Below are 22,805 nucleotides of genomic sequence, written 5' to 3' on the forward strand. Positions count from 1 at the left end.
TATTTAGTTTTCCAAATCATGAATGTGGTATGTTCTTCCATTTTTTAAGGTCCTGTTCGATTTCCTTTAGCAATTTCTTATAGTTTTTCTGTGAATAGTCTTTTGTGGCCTTTGTTAAGTTTATTCCTAAATACTTTATTCTATTGGCTGCTATTGTAAATGGAATTTTTTTCTTGATTTCCACCTCATGTTGCTCATTACTGGTATATAGAAACACAACTGATTTTTGCATGTTGATCTTGTACTCTGCTACTCTGCTGTATTCATTTATTAGCTCTAACAGTTTTGCTATAGCTTTTTCAGGATTTGCTACATATAGGATCATGTCATCTGCAAACAATGAAAGTTTTACTTCTTCCTCTCCAATTTGGATGCCTTTTCTCTTTCTTGCCTAATTGCTCTAGCTAGAACTTCCAGCACAATGTTGAATAACAATGTTGACAGTGGGCATCACTGTCTTGTTCCTGATCTTAGAGGGAAAGCTATCAGTCTTTCCCCATTGAGTATGGTGTTAGTTGTGGGTTTTTAATATATTGTCTTCATCATATTGAGAAAGGTCCCTTCTATTCCTATCCTTTTGAGTGTTTTCATTAAGAAATGATGTTGAATTTTGTCAAATGCCTTTTCTGCATCAATCAAGATGATCATGTGGTTTTTCCATTTTGATTTATTGATGTGGTGTATTACCTTAATTGATTTTCATGTGTTGAACCAACCTTGCAAATCTGGAATAAATCCCACTTGGTCATGGTATATAATTCTTTTAATGTGCTGCTGGATTTGATTTACGAGTATTTTATTGAGGAGTTTTGCATCTATATTCATTAAAGAGATTGGTCTATAATTTTCTTTTCTTGTGGTATCTTTGTCTGGCTTTCGTATTAGGGTGATGTTGGCTTCATGGAATGAGTTAGGGAGCTTTCTCTCCTCTTCAATTTTTTTGAAGAGTTTGAGCAGGATTGGTACTAATTCTTTGTTGATTAACATATATTTTTAATGTAGCAATTTCAAGCCTTCTTTGCTTGCTCTTTTAACCAACACATTAAAATAAAGAAGATGGCTAAATTCCAAATCAGATTACATCAAGTATATTCTATCTAGGAAGCATTTAATAACATTTTTCTTTTTTACCACTGCCTAGAGCCCTCTTCCCTTTCCCACCATTTGGCTAACTCTTACTCTTGTTAAAACTTCAGGTTAGAAGACACTTCCTCTGACATGCCTTCCTAATCCTATTTACTCTAGGTTCCCCTCCTATGGACTCTCTTAGAATTCATGGATGCTAGGATCAGTTCTGTATTCTTCATCTGTGTCTGGCACAGGGTGAGCACTTCAAATTGAGTGAGTACAGGAACAAGAGTTTAATTCTGTGGAATCCCATCACAATGGTGAGAAACTGAATACACAAATGGAAATGGCCAAACCACCTTTGATGATACATCTCTGAACCACAACCTCTGAAACAAAGTCCAGGAAGCCAAACTAAAATCTGTGCAGCAATTGACCTAGAACCTTAATGACTTGGTCAATGACTGCCAGCTAACTTATTCATTGCTCCCACTTCCATTTCAGAACCAACCAGAGAAAGCTCAATATGCACCCCAAACCAATCACACAGTTAGCCTGCCTCCAGGTTCCCCATGCTAATGCCCCTCCAAATAGAGCATACCTGAAGCCTTCCCCTTTTTCAGGATAATGCTTTCCCACTCCCCTGCCTGCCTTTGAGTCACTGCCAAATGCATGTGATGGGGGCTCACTCCTTTGCTATAGCAAGCTCTGAATAAACAGCCTCTGGATGTTTTTTTATTTTTACAGTGGGTAATGACTTTCTGAGTGCCTGTTCTGTTTCCAAATTGTAATTGTGTCCTTTTTAAAAAATATATTTTTATATATTTTTATTTTTTAGTTCACTTTGTTTAAATAAAATTGTCAGGAAAAAAACATAGAAAATACATAATGCAATAAATGAAAAGCCCATACTTAAATTAGTATAGTTTATATTCAGGTAAGTATAAAGGAATAAAAGATATGTGTTTGGACTATTACAAATAAACCTTCTCTAAACAGTTGTATGCAAAATAAAATAAAATAAAATAAAAGATATGTGATGACAAGAATTAAAAAATGAAAACATCACAATTAAATGTTGTACTATAATCATGAAAGAGTAATTTTTCATGTAAAATTTTATTCATAACACCAGGTTTTTAGTTTGAAAATTAAACAGTTGCTTTAATTGTAGGACCCACCTGACATATTTAATATATATCCACTTGAGTATAGATAGCTTAGGGTTCGTAGCAAAATCATAACTTCTTTGCGTTCTAAACATCACATATTCAATCCAAAATTGAGACAAATGATGATGATTAATAAGCAGTGTGTGTTCTTAAAAATTTTTTATAATTTAAAAGGAGATCAGGCAGCTACTAATGGCATTCAAAATTTTCATTTTGCACATTCCAAGGCAGGAAGAGCTAGAGAGCATAGTTTTGGAGGAGCAAATGCTAAAATGATTTTCTTTTCTGAAACACTGCAATCAATACCTCTTTTCTTGTGATTTGTAAATTATAAATAGAACTGAAATCTTATGTTAAAAACAGTCAAATAGATATACCATGGAAGATACTGTAATAAAAATTCTATTATTCTGCAGTAGACAGTTGTGAATTGACAAGGAGGTGATAAATGCTGTGGAGAAAAAGAAGGCAGTAGGAAGTACAGAGAGTGCAGGTTGTGTTAGCTATTTTTCATAATATTATCAGCGAAGGCCTCTTTTATAAGCCACTTGATTAGGTAAAAAGGAGCTGGAATGCATTCAAAAGTGCTTGATCAGGTATCTTCCTATTGCATTGTTCTCCTCTCTTCCATACCTGTATTGTAGAAATTTAAAGTTTAAATAAGCTGATTCCGTAGGAATAATATCATTATAACTCTATTTCTTTGAAATGTCAGCCTTCTGTACTAACCAAAGGCTATTAAATTTCCAATATGAATTTATTTATACTGCATGTGTCATACATAATTTTAAAATATACAGTTTTTGTTTGTTTTATTTCTGCACCAATAGTGAAAACTATCCTGTTTTTTAAATAAATTTTTGTGGGATCCAGCAGTGAACAAAATAAAGTCTCTGCCCTTTGGTGCTTTCATTCTTATAGGGAGAGGCAATAAATAAAAACAATAAACACATAAATACTTTTGAAGAAAGTCTACTGGTGATAAATGTCCTGGAGAAAAATAAAGCAGGGTAAAGCTGTTACTATTTTATATAAATTGACCAAGAAAGGCCTCTCAGATTAAAAGGGAATTTGGTTAAGCTTAAGGGAATTAGATTAGGGCATTGTTCTTTCACATATTTGTATCAATCATTACATTATAAAGGGTTAGCAACTCAGTGGAATAAGAATACCACTATAGCTTTTCTTTCCCTCTGAAATTTCTGTCTTCAGTCTTAACCAAATAATGTCACCAAATTAGGGACATGGATTCTCACTACTGTCTCTGTTAAATTTTGCAGGACATATGTTTTATCCTTTTTGTACAAAGCCAAAACTTCCTATAATGTTAAATAAATTTTAGTCTTAACTATGATTATATTCACTAGAAAGTCAAAACCATAGCTTACCCACACACTCTCTCCTTTGGAATTCCTAAGAAAAGAAAATAAGAATAAAAATACAAGCTTAGCCTCCTCTTGACAAAAGACAACAGACAGACAGAGCAAAGCCACATTAACCCCTCTAGAAATAGAAAAGACGAAACATCAAAACGCAAACACTAGGAAACAAATCCACTACAAAACACTGTTTGTTTAACACCAGATGACACTCTAGGTTATTAATTTGTCAAGTGCAAGGCTTACAGATCACCCAAAATCTTCAAAGGGTAATTTGCTCACACTTAAGAAAACATCTTTTCTGGTCTTGTCATTTCAAGTCTACTGACCCAGATATGTAAGAAAATACATTTTATGGATATGATTTATAAGGAAGTATATATAGAGATATATATATAAGAAATTATATATAAGGAAGGAAAGGGTGTTTGATGGAAGCAAAAGCTTTTTAGATAAAGCTGTTATTAAGTGCATGCTGGTTGCTAATTCTTCAGAGAACTGAAGTGTTAAATTCACAACATTCTTGGACAGCAGTTCTCCTAATCTATGATATATCTTTTATTAATAACCCTCAAGGTTATTAACCAAGGGCATCATTGGTTTAGAAAAGTCCTGCTCTCAATTCTTCCATAGATATAAAATACCCACTGTCTTGTTTTCTTTATCCTCTTCTTGGGGCTCAGAGCATTTAAATATTCTTTCAGTTTGACACTTCAAAAATCCAGAGTAAATCTTTATTCCTTTCCTTTCTTATTACACCAGAATATATTCTTATCTACATAACAGAGGTGATTTCTTATTCATTTCATTCTTGAATTAAGAATGTGAACTATAGTCCTTCTTGAGTATGAGAACTTCAAACAACATCCTTGACCTACAATCCTTATGGCCTTATCTCTAAGTTTCTAGAAAAGACCAGCTAGGTCCTTCTCAAGCTTTCCAGTTTTTTCTATGAAATAACGAAGTGTTTTATTTTTTGTACATGTGGAGTGAGAAATCCTATAATGACAAAAAGCTTACAAGGAATTTCAGTAATGATTTTAAATGAATGGGATGTTAATTATAGCTACAACATATTTGGGAAAAAAGCAAAAGGGGAGACTTGGTTCACTCCAAGAGAATTTGTGGGAGCACATGTAAATTTGTTCATACTTTTCCAGACTGGGGTGATGCCAAAGTGAAAACATGACACATCTTATTGAACCATGAATTAAACACCCTGTTCAAGGAATTGGGGAAAAAGTAGAATGCAAGCTCTTATGGGCAGGAAACTTGTTTGTCTGATTATCACTATATATCATGCCTAGGACAGTGACTCACATAATAGATAATGAAGTAACATGGTAAGATAAAAGCAGAATTTGAGATAGGAGGATGGCAGAGTAGAAAGCTCCAGGAATCAGTTCCCACACCAGTAAAATTTATAAATTCTAAATTTAAATAAATTATACTATACATCAAATAAATTATACTAGACAGTAACTCAAAGTCACAAGAGAAATAAAGAACATTGGTAAAGGTAACTACATAGATAAACACAAAATTCTGTATTATTGTACTTTTGATTTATAACTGCTTTTCCTCCACTATATGACTTAATAGACAAATGTGTTCAGTGACATATGTTAATGGACATACATTATATAAAGATGTAACCTGGACAAGTAATATAAAGGAAGAGGGAAGGAAATATATAGGAGTAGAGAATTTGGATACTATTTGGTATTAGTTGAACTAGGTTGTTATTAGTTGAAGACCTTTTATCTGATAAGGATTTAATATCCAGAATATATAAAGTACTCCTACAACTCAACAACAAAAAGATGAACAACCCAATTTAAAAACGGGTCAAGGATTTTAATAGATAATTCTCCAAAGAAGATATTCAAATGGACAAAGAGTATATAGAAACATGTTCAACATCATTAGTCATTAAAGAAGTGCAAATTAAAACTACAGAGATTAGAATTAAAAGAGATACCACTTCCTATCTACTAGGATTGCTATTCTTTAAAAAAAAATGTAAATAACAAGTGTTGGCAAAGAGGCAGAGAAATATAAACCCTCGTGGGAATGTAAAATGGTGCAGCTGCTGTGGACAACAGTTTGGTAGTTCCTCATAAGGTTGAACACCGAATTCTCCTAAGACCCAGCAATCTCACTCCTAGGTATATACCCAAAAGAATGGAAAGCAGGGACTTGGACAGATATTTGCATAGCAGTGCTCATTGCAGCACTATTCACAAAAGCTAAAAGATGGAGGCAACCCAAGTGTCCATTAACAGACGAAAGGATAAACAAAATGTGGTATATCTATACAATGGAATATTATTTGGCAATAAAAAAGTAAAGTGCTGATATATACTATAACATGGTACATGAAGGCATAGTTTAAGTGAAATAAGCCAGACAAAGAACAAATATTATATGATTTCTCTTATATGAAATAATTAAAATAACCAGATTCTTAGAGTCAGAAAGCAGAAGAGTGGTTACCAGAGGTGGGAGGAGGGAGGAATGAGGAATTATTGCTAAATGAGTTTGAGTTTGGTTTGTCATGGAGAAAATAGTCTGGAAATAGTGGTAACAGTTAAACAGTATTGTCAATGTACTTAATGTCAAAGAATCGTCCACTTTAAATGGTTAAAATGATTGTTGTATATATTCTACCACAATTAAAAATAGACTAACTATAAAAAACAGAGCATGAGCATAATGAGCATAATGCAAAATTCCCAGAATTTTAACAAAGTACATAAGACTTCAATGAAATATCAGGCTTTCTCTAGGCTATCTTGTGTTATGCAGCTGTGGTAGGCTGAAAAATGGGTTCCTCCAAAATATTCATGTCAAATCCCTGCAACCTGTGAATTTTACCTTTATTTGGAAAAATAGGTCTCTGCAGGATGTAATTACGTTAAGGATGTAATTATGTTAAGGATAATTATGTTAAGGTCATCCTGGCTTATCCAGGTGGGCACTAAATCCAATCACAAGTGTCTTAATAGGAGACACAGGGAGGAGAAAGCAATGTCCAGACAGAGACTGGAGTGATATGGCCACTAGCAAGGAAGCCAAGGAACACCTGGAGCCACCAGAAGGTAGGAAAGGAAAGAAATGACTTCTACTGTACAGCTCCCAGAGGGAGCTTAGCCCTGTCAGATTCTGGATTTTGGGACTCCAGAACTGTGAGAGAATGAATTTCTGGTGTTTTAAGTCACTAAATTTGTGGTAATATGTTCTGGCAGCTCTAAGAAACTAATACAGTAGCTGACCATTAAAGGCCCCAAATCATGCTCGTCTTTCTTTAAAGATTCTTCGTAAGAAAAATTTGTGATGCCTCCCAGATGTCTAAGGACCACATTTGGACCTACTGTAGATGATCTCCCTTAAGGGCCCTTTCAATTAGAAGATCCCATAATTGACTGATCTTAGCGGCTTTTGACCCTAGGCAGAGAATAAACCTGGTGTCAAACTAGATGTGTGCCCTTTAATAGACCATTTAAGCAACAGAAAAACTTAAGTTTGAATGAAATTCTGAAGGTATGTCAATTCTTTTCATCCATAACAGGCTGAGCCGTGAAAAAAAAAATTATAGAACTCATAAGGCTGTATTTACCAGTATATTCCTGAGCTACACAAACTGGCCATCCCTCTTTATAGTCACACCATACATGCACATGAACAGACAGCATACTTCTTAATGTGCTATTGTAGTCATCACATCTATGACCAAAAATCATCACTTCTGCAGCTACACTATGAAGCACAAAGAAGCTGAAAATCATAAATACCTTATGTTTAATTCAGGCATAACACCTTTGTCTGAAGTATTAAAAGGTTACGGGATTACCTTTTAAAAAATCTGTCCAATGAATGCTTAAAATAAGCCATCTACACTCTATGAAAATCAAATTGTAAAATGATTGTTTTACCTCATAATGATCTTTATTTTGTAAAATAATATTCAACAATGAGGCAAAATTCTACTTCAAAAAACACAGTAAATTTCTGAAATAATTACCTATTACTTTAAAAAATAAAACGCACAGCACTATAGATAAAATACTTGACATTTTAAAGTCATTTTTGTATTTATGAAGAACTACTTCACACCTATTGGGAGTATTTGTTTTTGCAACTGATTTCATCCTTTTATGAAATAATGAAACATAACCTAGTTTGAGAGTAGGAAAAGAACTGTCAGAAACAGAAGTTCTAATTTTGTACCTTGGCAACATAAATCTGAGCCTGAGCTAGTTGAGCATGAAGGATCCAAAAAAATCTGGGTTATTCTAATCATTGTTTACCATTTTAGACACACCATTTGGCCTTTAACTCTGACAAATACATTTCAATGTCCTACTCGGTAAATGAAAATACTAACTGACCCACCTCGCTTAATGTAACAATGTATAAAGGGTTATTATCATCATTACTGCGTGGTTCAAACCATGTTGTCATTGCTTGCACTCGCCCGTTTTCGAGGCCATGGTGAAACATCTTTGGACTGTTTGCAGTTATATTTTCTTTCGTTTACTAATTTTATCTTCATTTCTGAAAACACAGTATTTGTTTTCTTTGGAATGAACCGTCCACATTGGATTGCTTTTTTTCTTTTAACTCAGAGTGTAAAACCCAGATATTTCCACGATTTATTCAGGCTCTCTATCAGTGGCCTAATTTTAAGGTGGCATACTGAGGTTTATTTCACCAACACAAAAACTTGTCTCACGGGAACCCGATGAGGCTTATCATCCACATGTAAACAGTCCCAGCCACTTGGAATGTTTCGGACAGTCATTATTTTTCTTCTACGTTTCTCTAGTATGTTGGCACAATACGGGGTACAGTTTGCATGTGCCTCTGAGCCTTTAAGAGGTTCCCTAACTACAAAAGAAACTGTTGCGGGGATGGGGGAGAGGCTCGGGGAACCCCGCAAGTGAGGAGTCAGAAGAAGCCGACGGAGGTTTACACGTGGGCGAGACTCAGCCTAACTACGCGCTCCGGGACTGCCCACTACCCCGGCCGCCAGCGGTCGGAAGACGCGCGCCACGCTGCGCGTAAAGACCGGCGGTGGCGCGGCCAGCCCGGCGTAGGGGGGCGAGGCGGGCCCAGTCGGGTCTCAATAGCGGCCAAGTGCGACGGGGCGGGGCCTGCCGGCGGAGGCGGCCTCTCCGGTGCCGTCGCCGCCAACGGCGCCGCCGCCCCCCGCAGTCCCGCGCTGTGGCCATGTCCTGCAGCCGCTCGGCGCTGGCGGGCAGGCGGCTCACCAAGAGCGGATGCGGGTGTAGGTGCCGGAGCAGCTCTGCGTCTGGCAGGTATGGAGCGTGGCGGGCAGGTCAGGCCAGGCGCGGCGCAGAGGCCTCGCATGGTACGGGCAAAGCGACCGTGGGGGCGCCCCTTCACTCTGGCGCCAGGTGGGCGAACTGTGGCGACGGGTGGGCCCCGAGTCCCATCAGGCGGAAGTCTCGCGGGGGACAGGGGGCGGCGCTTCATCCTCGGCGGCGGTTCGGGCAGCCGAGGCCTTGGAAGGATGAAGAAGAATGGCTGCTGCCGGTGTTGGGAGACGGGGCCCTAAGTGGTTCTGTCAACTTTAGGATCCTATGAACTCTCAGGTTAAAACTGCGTTAGTGGTGTTTTGGATCCCCACTGTGAATTGACAGATCAAATACAGGACGCCCGGTTGAATCAGAATTTCAGATAATAGCGAATAATTGTTTAGTCTAATGTTTCACTTTTTATCTGAAATTCTAATTTAACTGGGCGTCCTCTATTAATTTGCTAAATTTGGGAACCCCACCACGGAAGCCAAAGTGATGCTGCCTACCAAAAGGCCAATTCTTTGAGGATAGGGACTGATGTTATAAATGTTGATGTCGCCTCCGGCTAGACCGAGGATAGTGCTTTCCCTGCGTATCCCTGCTTCGAAGGTGGATGCCGAGAACCTGCTGTGGAGGATACGCGGTCCTGGCTGGTACTGTGGCTGCCCCACACCGGCGCTCTGACCGCAGGCGGTCTTGCCAACTTTCATCTCCGTGCCTTCCCCTGCTCATCCATCCCTCTGTCAGGAGGTCTCTCTCTACTTGATCTGGGAACTCCTACCAATTTTGCAAGGCTACATCTCTTGATTAACTTTTCTGTCCAAGCTCTTTGACCCAGTCCTGAAGGTGCTAGTCACATGGCATAACTACAGTATTTGACGTTACTGTCAGCTTCTTGAGGCCCGGTTGTATATCCCTGGTGTAAATAACATTGTGCCTACCTAGCGCATAGTAGGCACTCCGTAAATGTGGAATGACTAATGGATGCTGTATCTGTGTTGAAGTGAGATGGTTTTTGTGCAGTTACTTCCTCTGTGGATGTCCCTTTCCTAAATTGGTGATAACTTTTGCCAAGCTCAGTTAAAAATTGAAGGAGAAGGGTGCCTTCCAGAAACTTTCTCTTTCATATGGAATGAAAGGTGATATTTCAGAAATCACCCCCACCTCCTCTCATTCCTCAAGAAAACAGAATTTTATGAAAGTTCTACTGGAATTCCTGTTTCAATAATAAGTGTATTATTGAACATTTATTGGTTTGGGGATAACAGTTAAATGCTGGACTTTTGAAATGAAAAAGACTTGTTTTCTTAGTTGGAAGCTGAATAGATTACTCCTTTATTCCACCAAGGCCCCTTCTTAGGTCTTACTGGTTTCCTTTTCTTTTCTGCTGTAGACTCCAGGAACTAAACCTGCTTTTCTCCTAAAAGTTTCACCCTCTGCTCTCCTCCCAAGTTGGTTGCAATCTCCCTAGCTCCCTACTCCTAACCCATTCCCAAATAAGCACACAGATCCTTTTTAAGGGTTTCTTTGCTAAATTACATAAAAATCGTAAACATTGGAGAATTAGAAAGGTTAAAGAAATGTTTTCATATTCAGTTGAGCATAGTTCCTATCTTCCTTTCTGACTCTTCTTTGTTTTTCATGGTGACCTTTGTTACAGCTTCCTTACTCTGTGTGTTTTCATCACTGTTCAGTGCAAATGTTCATCATTCAAGGATATGTCCTGGAAAGGCCATTTAAAGTGGATGCACTTAAAACCAAAATTTCATGCTATACAGTAAAAAAAATAGTTTGATTGGGACCATTGAAAAAAATGAAACTAAACATTGCATAAAAGTAGTTATTATCTTGTATTTAACAACATTTAAAATTTAAATGCACTTACAGACAGAATAAATGAGGCATTGATTTGGAGGGGAAATTTTCTATGAAAATTTGACTTTTGCAACAATCATAAGAGTAATTTTTTTTTAAATATTTGAAGCTTCAAGTCTTTATCCTACGCTCTTATTCTTTAGATATTTGAGTAATTCTCTTTTGTAGCATCTATTACCTTGTAATCTTTCTGCAAACTTTGCAATTTCACTCTGCAGTCAGTTTGCATCCTGATGTTGGATATTGTGCCAACAGTGTAGAAGGGGTTGGCTTACCAAGAAAGATGAAGTGCATGGGGAAAAGTTCTTGGGAGAGAGATTTGATGATGTCTGTTTTTTAGTGAATATTTTCCTGTTAATAAGGATTGCCTCCTTTTATAAGCTTCCAACAGCTAGGTTTTGGATAATATGTACATCTTAAGAGTCCCTCTAATTAGTAAATAGTAATAACATCAAATTTTACTTAATATTTACTATGTGGCAGGCACTGGTCTACTTTCTATATGTCAATTTACTTAATCCTCACAAAACCCTTTGAGGTTGAAATGATTATTGTTCCTGTTTTACAGATTGGGAAACTTGGAGATATGGGCTGCTGTGTTTAAGATATTTTAGTTTCCTTCAAATCTTTTAATCATTGTAGGTTTCTCTTTGTCCTCACAGAGTGTCCTAGGAATTTTGACATGTTTTAATAAGAATATAAAAATTATTATTATTATTATTTTTTAACCAAAAGATCAGGTCATATGGCCAATGAGGAAGACAGTATATTTGAAATTTGGTGGTCATAAGTACGAGACTTTAAGCACAGCAAATGTGTTTTCCTGAAATAATTAAGGGCATTGAGAGGCTAGTTAGATAGAAACACAAGCCCTTTTTATTTTGATAAATAAAACCTCGTAAATGAATATTTTGTACCGATAAGAAGTAAAACTTTTTTTCTTGTTCATAACTTTGGATATATATTTGCATGGAAGGTTTTCTTCAAATGGAATTTATATGATAGATTATCTTTCATGCTTAATAAACTCTGCTGCCCTTTTTGATTCACTCTTAGGATGGGGAGCAGCACGTCATCTTTGGGGAAGTCAGCATCTGCTCCTGTGAACCAGATCCAAGTGAGTGATATGTAAGACTAGGAAAACATTTTCATTTGTGGGGAAAAAAAGTGTCTTACACATTCAATGTGCTTATTCTGTGTCCAATCTTGATATCTTTATAGTTCAGTAAATGAAGCACTAAATTAATAAATGTATAAATCTATCAAAATAATTCATATGACAAAGAAATTCTAGATCATTTTGGTAGAAAATTTATATACTTTCAATGAGGTCTTTACTCTAAGTCGGGTCTATGAGGTTAGCTGTTCCTTTTTACCACGCTCACTTAGGGGCTACTGTTAACACCAGTCTAGCTGCCCTTGGCAAGGGATATACCTGATTCTGGCCCAGGTGGCTTTTTAATACCATTCTTCCTATCACAGAACCTATTGTGCAGTAGGTACTCCGTAACCCTCTTCTTAGGGATACCGTGCACTGCTGTATCTCCTTGTTTTCCTCTCTCTTTCACTGTAAATCTCAGTTAATTCTGCTTCAGAAAATTTCTCTTGTATGTGTGTTTTTCTTCCCTTGGAGCCTACAAGTAACACCTGTTTTTTTCTTTCTCCATTCCTTATCACCCACCATCATAGCCCACACATGATTTCTGCCTTTACTTCATTTGGCTAAAAAAAAAACTTCACTCATAGCTGACAAATGTAACAGTAATGCTAGAAATCTATTATAAAACAATTGCTTCTTTTAAAATAAAAATATAGAATCATGAAGTATTTAACAAGGGTGAGCTTGAGGAAAGGAAGGAGGGTTCAGGAAACCTTGATACTGTCATCTTTCATTTCAGCTTCACTTTGGAATCTCTTCTCCAGCGTTTCTATTACATGCCAACACCCAGGATGCTCCTCTTTCCCTAAACAGTGGTCTCAGTGTGCTTATAACCTGAGGCAGCACAGTGGAGGGAAAGAACACAGGTTTTTGTTCAGACCTCAATTTTTTTGCCTCAATTTTCTCATCTTTAAAATGGATTCATTAATATATCTTTGGTATGGCTCTCCATGAGATAGACTCTTGTACTAACTATTATGAGTAAAGAAAAGACAAAGCAGAAAAATAGACCAACTTGCATACTGCTAGGCTGTGACTCAACATGCCCCTTTCTGATCCCAAGGGTAGATATAACTTCTGAAGCTTGCCTGGGTACTTTGTGTTCTGGTTTTTGGCCTTCATCTGGAAGGTGCTGCTTATGACCCACCATTTAGGAACAATCTAGACAAATGCCTGGTTTCTAGATCTATCCATTCAGAGTCTCTTGAAGGGCTTAGGCATCCAGATATTTAGAAACAAAATGAAACAAAAAGAATGTCACAGGTAATGTGGATGCATAGCAAGACCTATTAGTTTTTCTGATAAGAGGTATGGGTGGTAGTTTCCAACTGAGAAGGTTTTTAAAAAATAGTTTACTGGGAAGGTTTTTAAAAAATAGTTTACCATGTCTGCCTCAAACCCATTGAATCAGCATTTCTGGAAGTAGCTTTTCCAGGTTCAATAGTATAAGAATACCTTATCAATACAATTATGACAGCTTTTGTACTATAAAGATATACCAAAAGGAATGGAAGTAGAAGAGTAGGTTGTTCACAGCTGTATCAGGGAAAGCCTTAAATTTTAAAGAGAAATCAAACATCAACCCTCACCATTAAAATATACAGAAGGTAAGGAGTTGACTCCTTCCGAACACCTACCAAATATTTGAGGAACAGTGCAGCATGTGATTAAGTGCTTGGATTATAATACCAGACTTGCCTGGGTTCAAATCCCAGCTCTCCCACTCATTAGCTATCAGACCATGATCTAGTTATTTATCTTCCTCTGTGTCTCACTTTCCTCATTTATAAAGTAGAGATAATAATAGCACCTATCTCGGGGTTATAGTGATGTTTAAATGAACTAATAAAAGTATAAAGAATAGTGCCAGATACAGAAGTATTTGCTATATTTGTAAGTTGGCTATGATCACTGTTACTACTCTTAATGCTTATTTATTGTTGTTGTTACTCCAAGCCAGGGACTATTACACAATATCCATTTGTTAAATCTTTTTACCCAGTAACAATCTTTTGAAATAAGTAATACTATCCTCAATTTGCAAATGAGAAAGTTGATGATGGAGACAGTTTGAATCTTGAATCATCTGACTTCAAAATCCATACCCTTCCCACTGTATCATGCTATTTCTTTCTAAAAGTTAACATTTAGAACTAAATTGGTTTTTTTGTTGTTGTTGTTTTATTTCAGGAAACAATTTCAGATAATTGCGTGGTGATTTTCTCTAAAACATCATGTTCTTACTGTACGAGGGCAAAAAGCCTTTTCCATGACATGGGCATTAAGTATAAAGTGGTAGAACTGGATATGCTTGAGTGTGGAAGCCAGTTTCAAGATGCTCTTTACAAAATGACTGGTGAAAGAACCGTGAGTATATCCTCTATGGAGCTGTTTCCTCAAAATTGATGGTGACTTGTATCACCCAGAGCCGAGAGACTAATATTAGGAAAAGAGAGCCGGACATTCTCTTGAGGGGTTAGTTATATGATAGAGAAACCTCAGCTCTGGAAACTAGATTCTTAGAATAGGAAACAGCAGAGTTAATTCATTTTCTTTTTGTTCTCACTGTGTGTGTGTGTGTGTGTGTGTGTGTGTGTGTGTGTTTTGTCTGCGAGGGATGGGATGATGGTGTCATGAGCACTTGTCTATGAATCTTATAGTTCCCCTTAAGTTCCTCAAGATGAAAGTATCCTTTCTTCCTTTACTTGGATAGTATGGAATTTGGACAGTACAGGGTCTGTCTTCAGTTACTGTGCTAATTAGAGTGTTTAGTGCTCCATGTTTTAAGCTTTTAGGGGTAAATTTTTCTACAATATGCCTAATGAGAAACATATACCATGTTGCCATTTTCCTTTTTATATGTGCATGGAAGAAGTTTAAGCTGTGTTCTTCTCCTTTAGTAATTAATTGTAAGAAAGAACAGCTTGAACATTATAAATAATTAAAGAATATTTTATTTTACCCTTTATGTAGCATACTGATTAGGAGCAGGGGCTTTAGACTCAGATCTGGATTTGAATCCCATCTGCCATTTATTATCATTGTTATCGTAGGCAAGTTCCTATGCCTCACTTTTCTCCAAAATAGGGCTAAAAATAGTGCCTACCTCAAGGATTGTAAAGATTTGAAGAGATAATTTGTGAAGCAGTTTAATGTGGGGTCCAGCTCATAATAAAAGCACTCACTGTGTGAACATCTGTTAATAGTACGTGAAATTGTCTTATACTTCTTACACTAGGGTGAGATCTAATCTATCTTTTGTTTATCCAACAGGTTCCAAGAATATTTGTCAATGGAACTTTTATTGGAGGTGCAGCTGACACTCATAGGCTTCACAAAGAAGGGAAATTGCTTCCACTAGTTCGTCAGTGTTATTTAAAAAAAAAATAAGAGGAAATAATTTTAGTGATACAAGTACTCATAAATTTGCTAGTAAGATGCCCATTATTGAAAATGATAATGCCTTTTAAATGTTTGAGGACATTTTAAATTATCTTCACAAAAAAGTAAAATGTAAAAAATAGCAATAAATCCCTGCAGCAACCTCATCTTCCTACTTTCCAATTCTTGAGTAAATGGGATAGTATTTACAATTGAAAACATGAGTGGAGATGCATCAAAAGATTAGAGAATTTGATTTCTAGGAATTTATATATGAATTTACAACCAAGAACTAGGAGGTAAGCATTTGGAATTCTTTATTTTCCATAGTATACCCAAACTAGGTAGGGATATCTTGTACTATAGTGTGACAAGTTTTCATACTTTGTACTTCCAGAGTTCTAGGAGTGTACTAACTTTGTAGAATGGAATGAAATTTATCATAGAGAGACCAAATTACTCATTTAATAACTTACTTCCAGGGAGCAGAACTGAACCTATGGGTAGAAATTAAAAGGAGGCAGACTTCAGCAGCATATGAGGATGAACTTTTGAAATAGTTCAGAAAATTACTTGAGTTCTTTTGTGAGGTGGAGAGTTCTGCTTCTCAAAATGTGTTGAAAGTCTGTGGAATTGTTCCATTGGGATCCAGGTATTGAATGGAAGGTTAGACTTACCTAAAGCCATTTTTGGTGTATGTATTTTGCAATTCTGTGACTGGGAATACTATTCAAACCAATTTCAAAAAGGATTCACTTTATAGGAAGTCTTATTTTAGAAAAAAATGAAGAAAATACTTCAGGTATTTTATTACTCAAGTCATATCTGTAGCTTCTTATCAATAAGAATTTTTAAAGTGCCTACTCTACAAAGCATTTTCCTTGTTGATACCAAAGTCACATGGGGCAGGTCACCAGATACCGAAGAAAACTCTTCCTCAGGGATGGAAGGAAAATGGATTTTTTAGAAAAGTGGAGTGCTTCTGTTTCCTGGTCAAGATGGACCAGGGAATCTGAGACAGTCATGACGAAGGCAGCTGGTGGCTTTCTTGGCCATTTGCCATTCATGATGCTTCCTATGTGGGCTTGTTAAACTGTCTTGATAAAGCAAGAATTTAGACTATTTTATTCCCACATGATAATTTATTTAAGTTCTAAGAATGGAATGGAAAACAGAATGAAATGTTCTTTAGTCCTTTTATTTTGCATCATGTCATGAGAAATTTTACATGTTTCTATGTTGCAAAATCTTTGTAGGAAGTAGAGGAAGTCTGTTACCTATGAGAAAGGTAAAATTATGTGTTATAGTTGTCATTCATATTAGGTATCAAAGGTGGAGGCAAGTTACCTTAAGGTATAGAAGCACTAACCAGGTAGTGTTGACAGTCCTTGACTGTTAAAACGTCTTTTTACCAACCCTACCTAAACTGGTAGGAGGGCAGGAAGATGGTGAATGATTGGTGGTTAGTTTTTGATTATGCTTCTACCTTAAAATAATTCAATATTAAGGAGAGAAACCCTATCAGAAGGCTCAGAAACTCCAGTGAAGGTAATATTTCAGATTATCACCTACAGTTTTATTTAATAAAGAAGGAAAAAACCTGTGTCATGTCTGCCTCTTAATGTTCTGAACATTATTCTCAGTGACTAATAAAGATTCTGTTACTTTTGGGATCTAGCACTGTATGAAGATGAAAGCAATTAGAAAAGCAGGACTCTCCTAATTGAAAAACGCTAAAGAATGAGAGAAATTAAATCTTATCTATTTTGGGCCATAAGCCAGATTAAATATCTTTGAAAAGAACAAAACAATAACAAATATTTCCCAGTATAAAACACTAGAATGCAGGATAGATATTAATTTTTTTTCTGATGCCTGACTAGTCTAGTTTAAAAAAAAAAAAAAAAAGGAAAGGACTTTTCCAAGGGGAAAATAAACAAACCAGGAGCAAAATCCCATGATGTAAGATGTAAACAAGCACTGAAGCCAGCAGCTGTCACACTGACATGCCAATCCTGAGTGAAAAGGGCTTTAGGTTTAACTGATTATTCAGGTGTCTAATTATAAAGTTGGGAGTAAAGGAAGAGGGATTTGGATAGGAAACCATGACATAAAGCCACTAAACTAGAAAATAAATTAGAAAGAAAAATTCTTTGCCAGAAAGATAGAATGGAAAGTTGCTGGTTTTAGCCTTGACCCTGAGTGGAAGGGTAAAAAGCCATGAGAATGCATAATCAAAAGCCAGCCTTCCTGCATTTTGGGGACCTGAATCACACTATAACATCTGAAGAACTATGCTAAAAAGTTGTACCAAGTTGGTAGTACCCCGAATTCCCTGGAAGAAGCAAATTCAGAACTCGAGAATACTCTTTTAATCCAGTTTCAAAGAATTCTTACAGATGAAGTACCGATAAATTGAACTAAAAAGTGGAAAGAAACAGGAGAAAAACATGTATGAACCTGCTGAAATAATAAACAGTACAAGACCTGCAGTCTTCAGATCTTGGAATTACTAAAATCAAAGTATAAGGAAGTTTATTATATTTTAAAAAATGGAAGAATTAATTAAAACCAAGATTATAACACAAGAGATTATAAAAAACAACCATGTAGATTTGAAAAAAAAAGTATATTTTTCATTGTTAGAAATCTAATAAAAAACTCAGATGGATTAAACAGCAGAATAAATATAGCAGAAAAGAGAACAAGTGAATTAAAAATAGACATTAAATATTTCCCAGAATGTAGCACAGAGAAAGATAAAGAGGTTGAACAATAAGAGAGGTTACGAGGCATGTAGGGCAGAATGGGAAGTTCTAATATATATTTATCAGAATTCTAGAAAGAGATACTTAGGGTAGTGGAGCAGAAGCAAATGTCAAAGGGATAACAACTATGAGCTTTTTGGACTTTCTTTAAGTAAACCTTAAAAAAAAACTTTTAAAAAGGACAAATGAATCAGTGTCTAGGTTACTGTAGTGAAATTGCAGGATCCCAAAGACAAAACGATATCTTAAAATCAACCAGAGAGAAAAGACAAGTTAGCCTAAAGGTTAAGTACTGGTTGCAGGTTTCTCTAGATCAACATTTGCCGGGAAACAGTGGAGTCTTTTCAAAATGATGGAAGAAAGTAACTTGTCCAACCTAGAATTATAGATCCATCAAAAACTTAAAAGAATGAAGACAAGGCAGGAGGATGGTGAGTATATGGTAGAGTAGGAAGTTTCAGCAATCAGTTCTTCCACCATAACAACTATTAAACAGGCAAGAACTGTCTCAACTATTTTGAAACTCGAGTCCAGTAGAGCACTACACTATCCAGAGAAGAACAGATGGAAGAGGCTGCTACATTACAGATACCAGTAAGCCCAACCCCCACTATCACAGTAGGCGATGGTGGGGTCCAACTACTACTGTAGCTTGCTGATGGCAGAAAGGAGCAAAAATCCACTTCCCCAAGATCCAGTGTGGGTGTTGGCTGGTCGCTGATCACTTATTTTTGATTAGCTACTTCACTTCATTGGGTGCCTGACTCAGGATGGCCATTGTTCCAAACTGCCCTGGACAAAGCTGACAGAGGAGACATAAAGACAGTATGTTTCCACAGAGCTGTGGAGGACAGCTGAAAGGCTATGTTTGCCAGCAGGTTAAGTGCAGCTGGCCAGCTCTCCCTTCCTGGGTCCCTGACGTTGTCCTGGCTGTGAAAGACCAATTTGGGAAACTCGTCTCTGTTCCCTGACTCCTACAGTTTTGCCTCTGGGCAAAAGCAGTTTGAGACAAGGAAAGCAATGTAAGTAACTACTGAGGATGGCCTGAGGCAAAGGCTTGCTTGCTTTTATATACATGCTGACGTGTACAGAAGTGACTTACCCAATCCTCACAATGTTAGCTGAGCTTCATCATTGGAGAATCAAGTGGGAACACAGAGGGAAAGATAAAGAGCTTCCAAACACCAGTTATGAAGCCATCCATCTGCCTGATATCATTTTTTTTTCCTAATGTTTAAGCATTGTTGACGGTCTTAAATATTATGCCTGTGATGAAGTTTGAGAATGAACACTATGAAATGGATGAAAACATCTCAAAGCATACCTGAGGAATACTTTGACAGACCAAAGTTCAAGTAACTTGCCTTTGCTTAATATGGAATTTGATATAAAACAAAAACTGAGCTCACCAAGCAAAGATTTCAGTGTAGATTTTGTTCTAATCAAATGAATCTAAAGGAAAAAGTTAGTTAAATTTTGAATGCCTTTTTCCATGTTTGGTTGTTGCTGTTTACATTCCTTTGTTGAGCCAACACTTTCATCAGCTTTTTAGCAGGTGTGGGTTGAACGCTTCTGTTTCATGGTCAAGTCAGAATTAGAGACCATGGATACTGACAATTGTTTTGTTTGTTTTCTTCTGTTTTCATGACTAAATCTACTGCCTTATCTTGATTTATAAGCAAAACCTGGAATGCCTACTGTGATGGTTTGAAACTGTTAGGGACCCCAGAAGAGCCATGATCTTTTAATCCAATCTTGTTAGGTGGAACCTTTTGATTGTTTCCATGGAGATGTGACCCAACCAACTATTGGTGACACCTTTGGTTAAATTATTTCCATGGAGGTGTGGACCTGCCCATTCAGGTGGGTCTTGATTAGTTCATTGGAGTCCTTACGAGAGCTCAAGAGCCCACATAGATGCTGATGCTTGGAGACACTTGGAGATGAAGACAGGAGGCGTTCTGGACATGCTAAGCTAAAAAGATGAAGCACAGAGCTTGCCCCAGAGAAGCTAAGAGAGGACCTCCAGATGCTTCAAGAGAAATGCCCCAGGAGAAAGAAGCAAGGACATACAGGAGCTGAAAGGAGCAAAGATAGAAGCCCAGAGACATTTTGGAGAACACTATTTTGAAATGCAACCCAGGAGCAAAGAAACAGCAGACACCAGTCACATGCCTTCCCTGCTGACAGAGGTGTTCCAGACAGCACTGGCTGTTCTTTAGTGAAGGTATCCTCTTGGTGATGCCTTAATTTGGACACTTTTATGGCCTTAGAACTGTACATTTGTAACCTAATAAAATCCCCTTTGTAAAAGTCAATCCATTTCTTGTATTTTGCATAATGGCAGCATTCGCTAACTAGAACACCTACAAAAGTGTTTTGTGATTTATCTAGGAATAATACAGAAAATGTTGCTGTTATTTTTGGTGAAGAAAATTTTGTGCAGATTATTTCAATCTAAATAAAATGTGAATTTTGTTTTTAAAAAACTTATTACAAAGCCAGAGTAATGAAAACAGCATGATGCTGGAACAAGGTCAGACATATAGACAAATGAAATCAAATTGAGAGCTCAGAAACCATCAAGTTTCTGGCCAACTGATTTTTGACAAGGGTGCAAAGACCATTTGATAGGGAAAGAAAATTCTTTTCAACAAATGGTGCTGTGAAAACTGGATTTCCAACTGCAAAGGAATGAAGGTAGACATCTACCTCTCACCATATACAAAACTCAACTCAAAATAGACTAAAGACCTAAATATAAGAGCTAGAACTATAAAACTCCTAGAAGAAAATGTAAAGAAGTAAGTTCAAGACCTTGTGTTAGGCAATGGTTTCTTAGACTTTACACACAAAGCACAAGCAACAAAAGAAAAAATAGATAAATGGGGCCTCATCAAAATTTAAAATGTTTGTGCACCAAAGGACTTTATTATGGAAGTAAAATGACAACATATGCAATGGTAGAAATTATTTGGAAACCACATGTCTGATAAGGGTCTAAGGTACAGAACACTGTATATCAAGAAATCCTTAATCTAAACAAGAAAAAGACAACTCAATTAAAAAATGGGCAAAAACTTACACAGACATTTCTCCAAAGAAGATATATGAATGGCCAAAAAAGGACATGAAAAGATGCTCAACATCATTAGCTGTTAGGGAAATGCAAATCAAAACTACCATGAGATATCATTTCTCATGCCACTACAATGGTTACTATTTTAAAAAAGGAAAATTACAAGTTTGGAGAGGATATGGAGAAATAGGAACACTCATTCATTGCAGGTGGCAATGTAAAATGGTGCAGCCACTGTGGAAGAGTGTTACAGTTCCTCATAAAGTTAAATATAGAATTACCATATGTCGTTGCAATCACATCTAGGTATGTACCCAAAAGAATTGAAAGCAGGGACTTGAACAAGTATTTGCACACTGATATTCATGGCATGTACACAGTTGCCAAAAGATGGAAGAAACCCAAGTGTTCATCAACTGATGAATGTGTAAACAAAATGTGGTATATAAACATAATGGAATATTATTCAGCCATAACAAGAAATGAAGTTGTACATGGATGAACCTTGAAGACAATATGTTAATTGAAATAAACCAGACACAAAAGGACAAATATTGTTTGATCTCACTGGCATGAACTAATTAGAATAAGCAAACTTATGGAGTCACAGGTGGGGGTAAGGAATAGGGAGTTAAAGCTTAAAATTTACAGAATTTCTATTTTGGATGATGGAAAAGTTTTGGGTATAGATGGTAGTGATGGGAGCACAACATTGTGAACATAATTGACAGCACTGAATTATACATTTGAATTTGGTTAAAAGGGTAAATTTAAAATAGGGTATGTTACTAGAATAAAATAAAAAAAAATCCATAGAACTGTACCACACAGTGAACCCTAAGTTAAACCTTGAACTGTAGTGAATAGTACAATTATACAAATGTGCTTTCATTACTTTAACAAATGTACCACATTAATGCAAGGTGTTAATAGGGTGGAATATAGGAACCCTTTATTCTATGTATGATTGTTCTGTAAACCCACAGCTTCTCTAATTAAAAAAAAAGGCAAAATAAATTTGTTTCAAATAACTGAGTTCACCACAAAAGGAACCACATATGAAAAAATGAAAAGTAAACGTGTGTAAATCTAAGCAAACAGCTGCATAAAACAAAAATGTACTATTGAAACGAGAAAATAAATTAACAGCAGCATCTAGGTAGGGAGATACTGATCAGAGTTAATTTATTTTCAAGTTTTTCTATTGTCCAAAAGGGCAAATATATTATTTTCAGATTTTGTTAAATTCCTAATCACTAAAAAGACTATAAAAAGAGTGTATATCCTGGTAGGGGAGGAAAATGAGAGAGAAAAAAAAAATCACTCAGTTCCAGATGGCAAGAAATGAGCAAATAAATAGAATGTGGAACAAACAGCACCAAATAGGTTGACAGAAATACATTTAAGTATAGTAGTAATTGCAATACATGAAAATTGACTAATGTCTGAAAAAAATTTCAGGCTTGATTTTTAAAAAAATCCAGTTATATGTTTTTGTAAGAGACACACATAAAATGTTTTTAAAACATAAGAACACAGAATGGTTGAAAGTGAAAAGATAGAAAAAAGTATAGCAGAAAAATACAACTAAAAAAACTGA

At 36.4% G+C, this 22,805-nt stretch overlaps 1 protein-coding gene across 1 annotated transcript; it reads left to right on the top strand.

Annotated features, from left to right (window-relative positions):
* Positions 1-8,741: 8,741 nt before the first annotated feature.
* Positions 8,742-16,961, top strand: GLRX2 (glutaredoxin 2). The gene is made up of 4 exons (XM_037812439.1): positions 8,742-8,940; positions 11,875-11,935; positions 14,168-14,344; positions 15,251-16,961. The coding sequence occupies exons 1-4, from the start codon at positions 8,852-8,854 to the stop codon at positions 15,365-15,367; spliced, it is 444 nt and encodes a 147-aa protein (XP_037668367.1). The 5' UTR covers positions 8,742-8,851; the 3' UTR covers positions 15,368-16,961.
* Positions 16,962-22,805: the final 5,844 nt, after the last annotated feature.

The sequence above is a fragment of the Choloepus didactylus genome, chromosome 2, assembly GCF_015220235.1.
Source record: "Choloepus didactylus isolate mChoDid1 chromosome 2, mChoDid1.pri, whole genome shotgun sequence".
Lineage (NCBI taxonomy): Eukaryota > Metazoa > Chordata > Mammalia > Pilosa > Megalonychidae > Choloepus > Choloepus didactylus.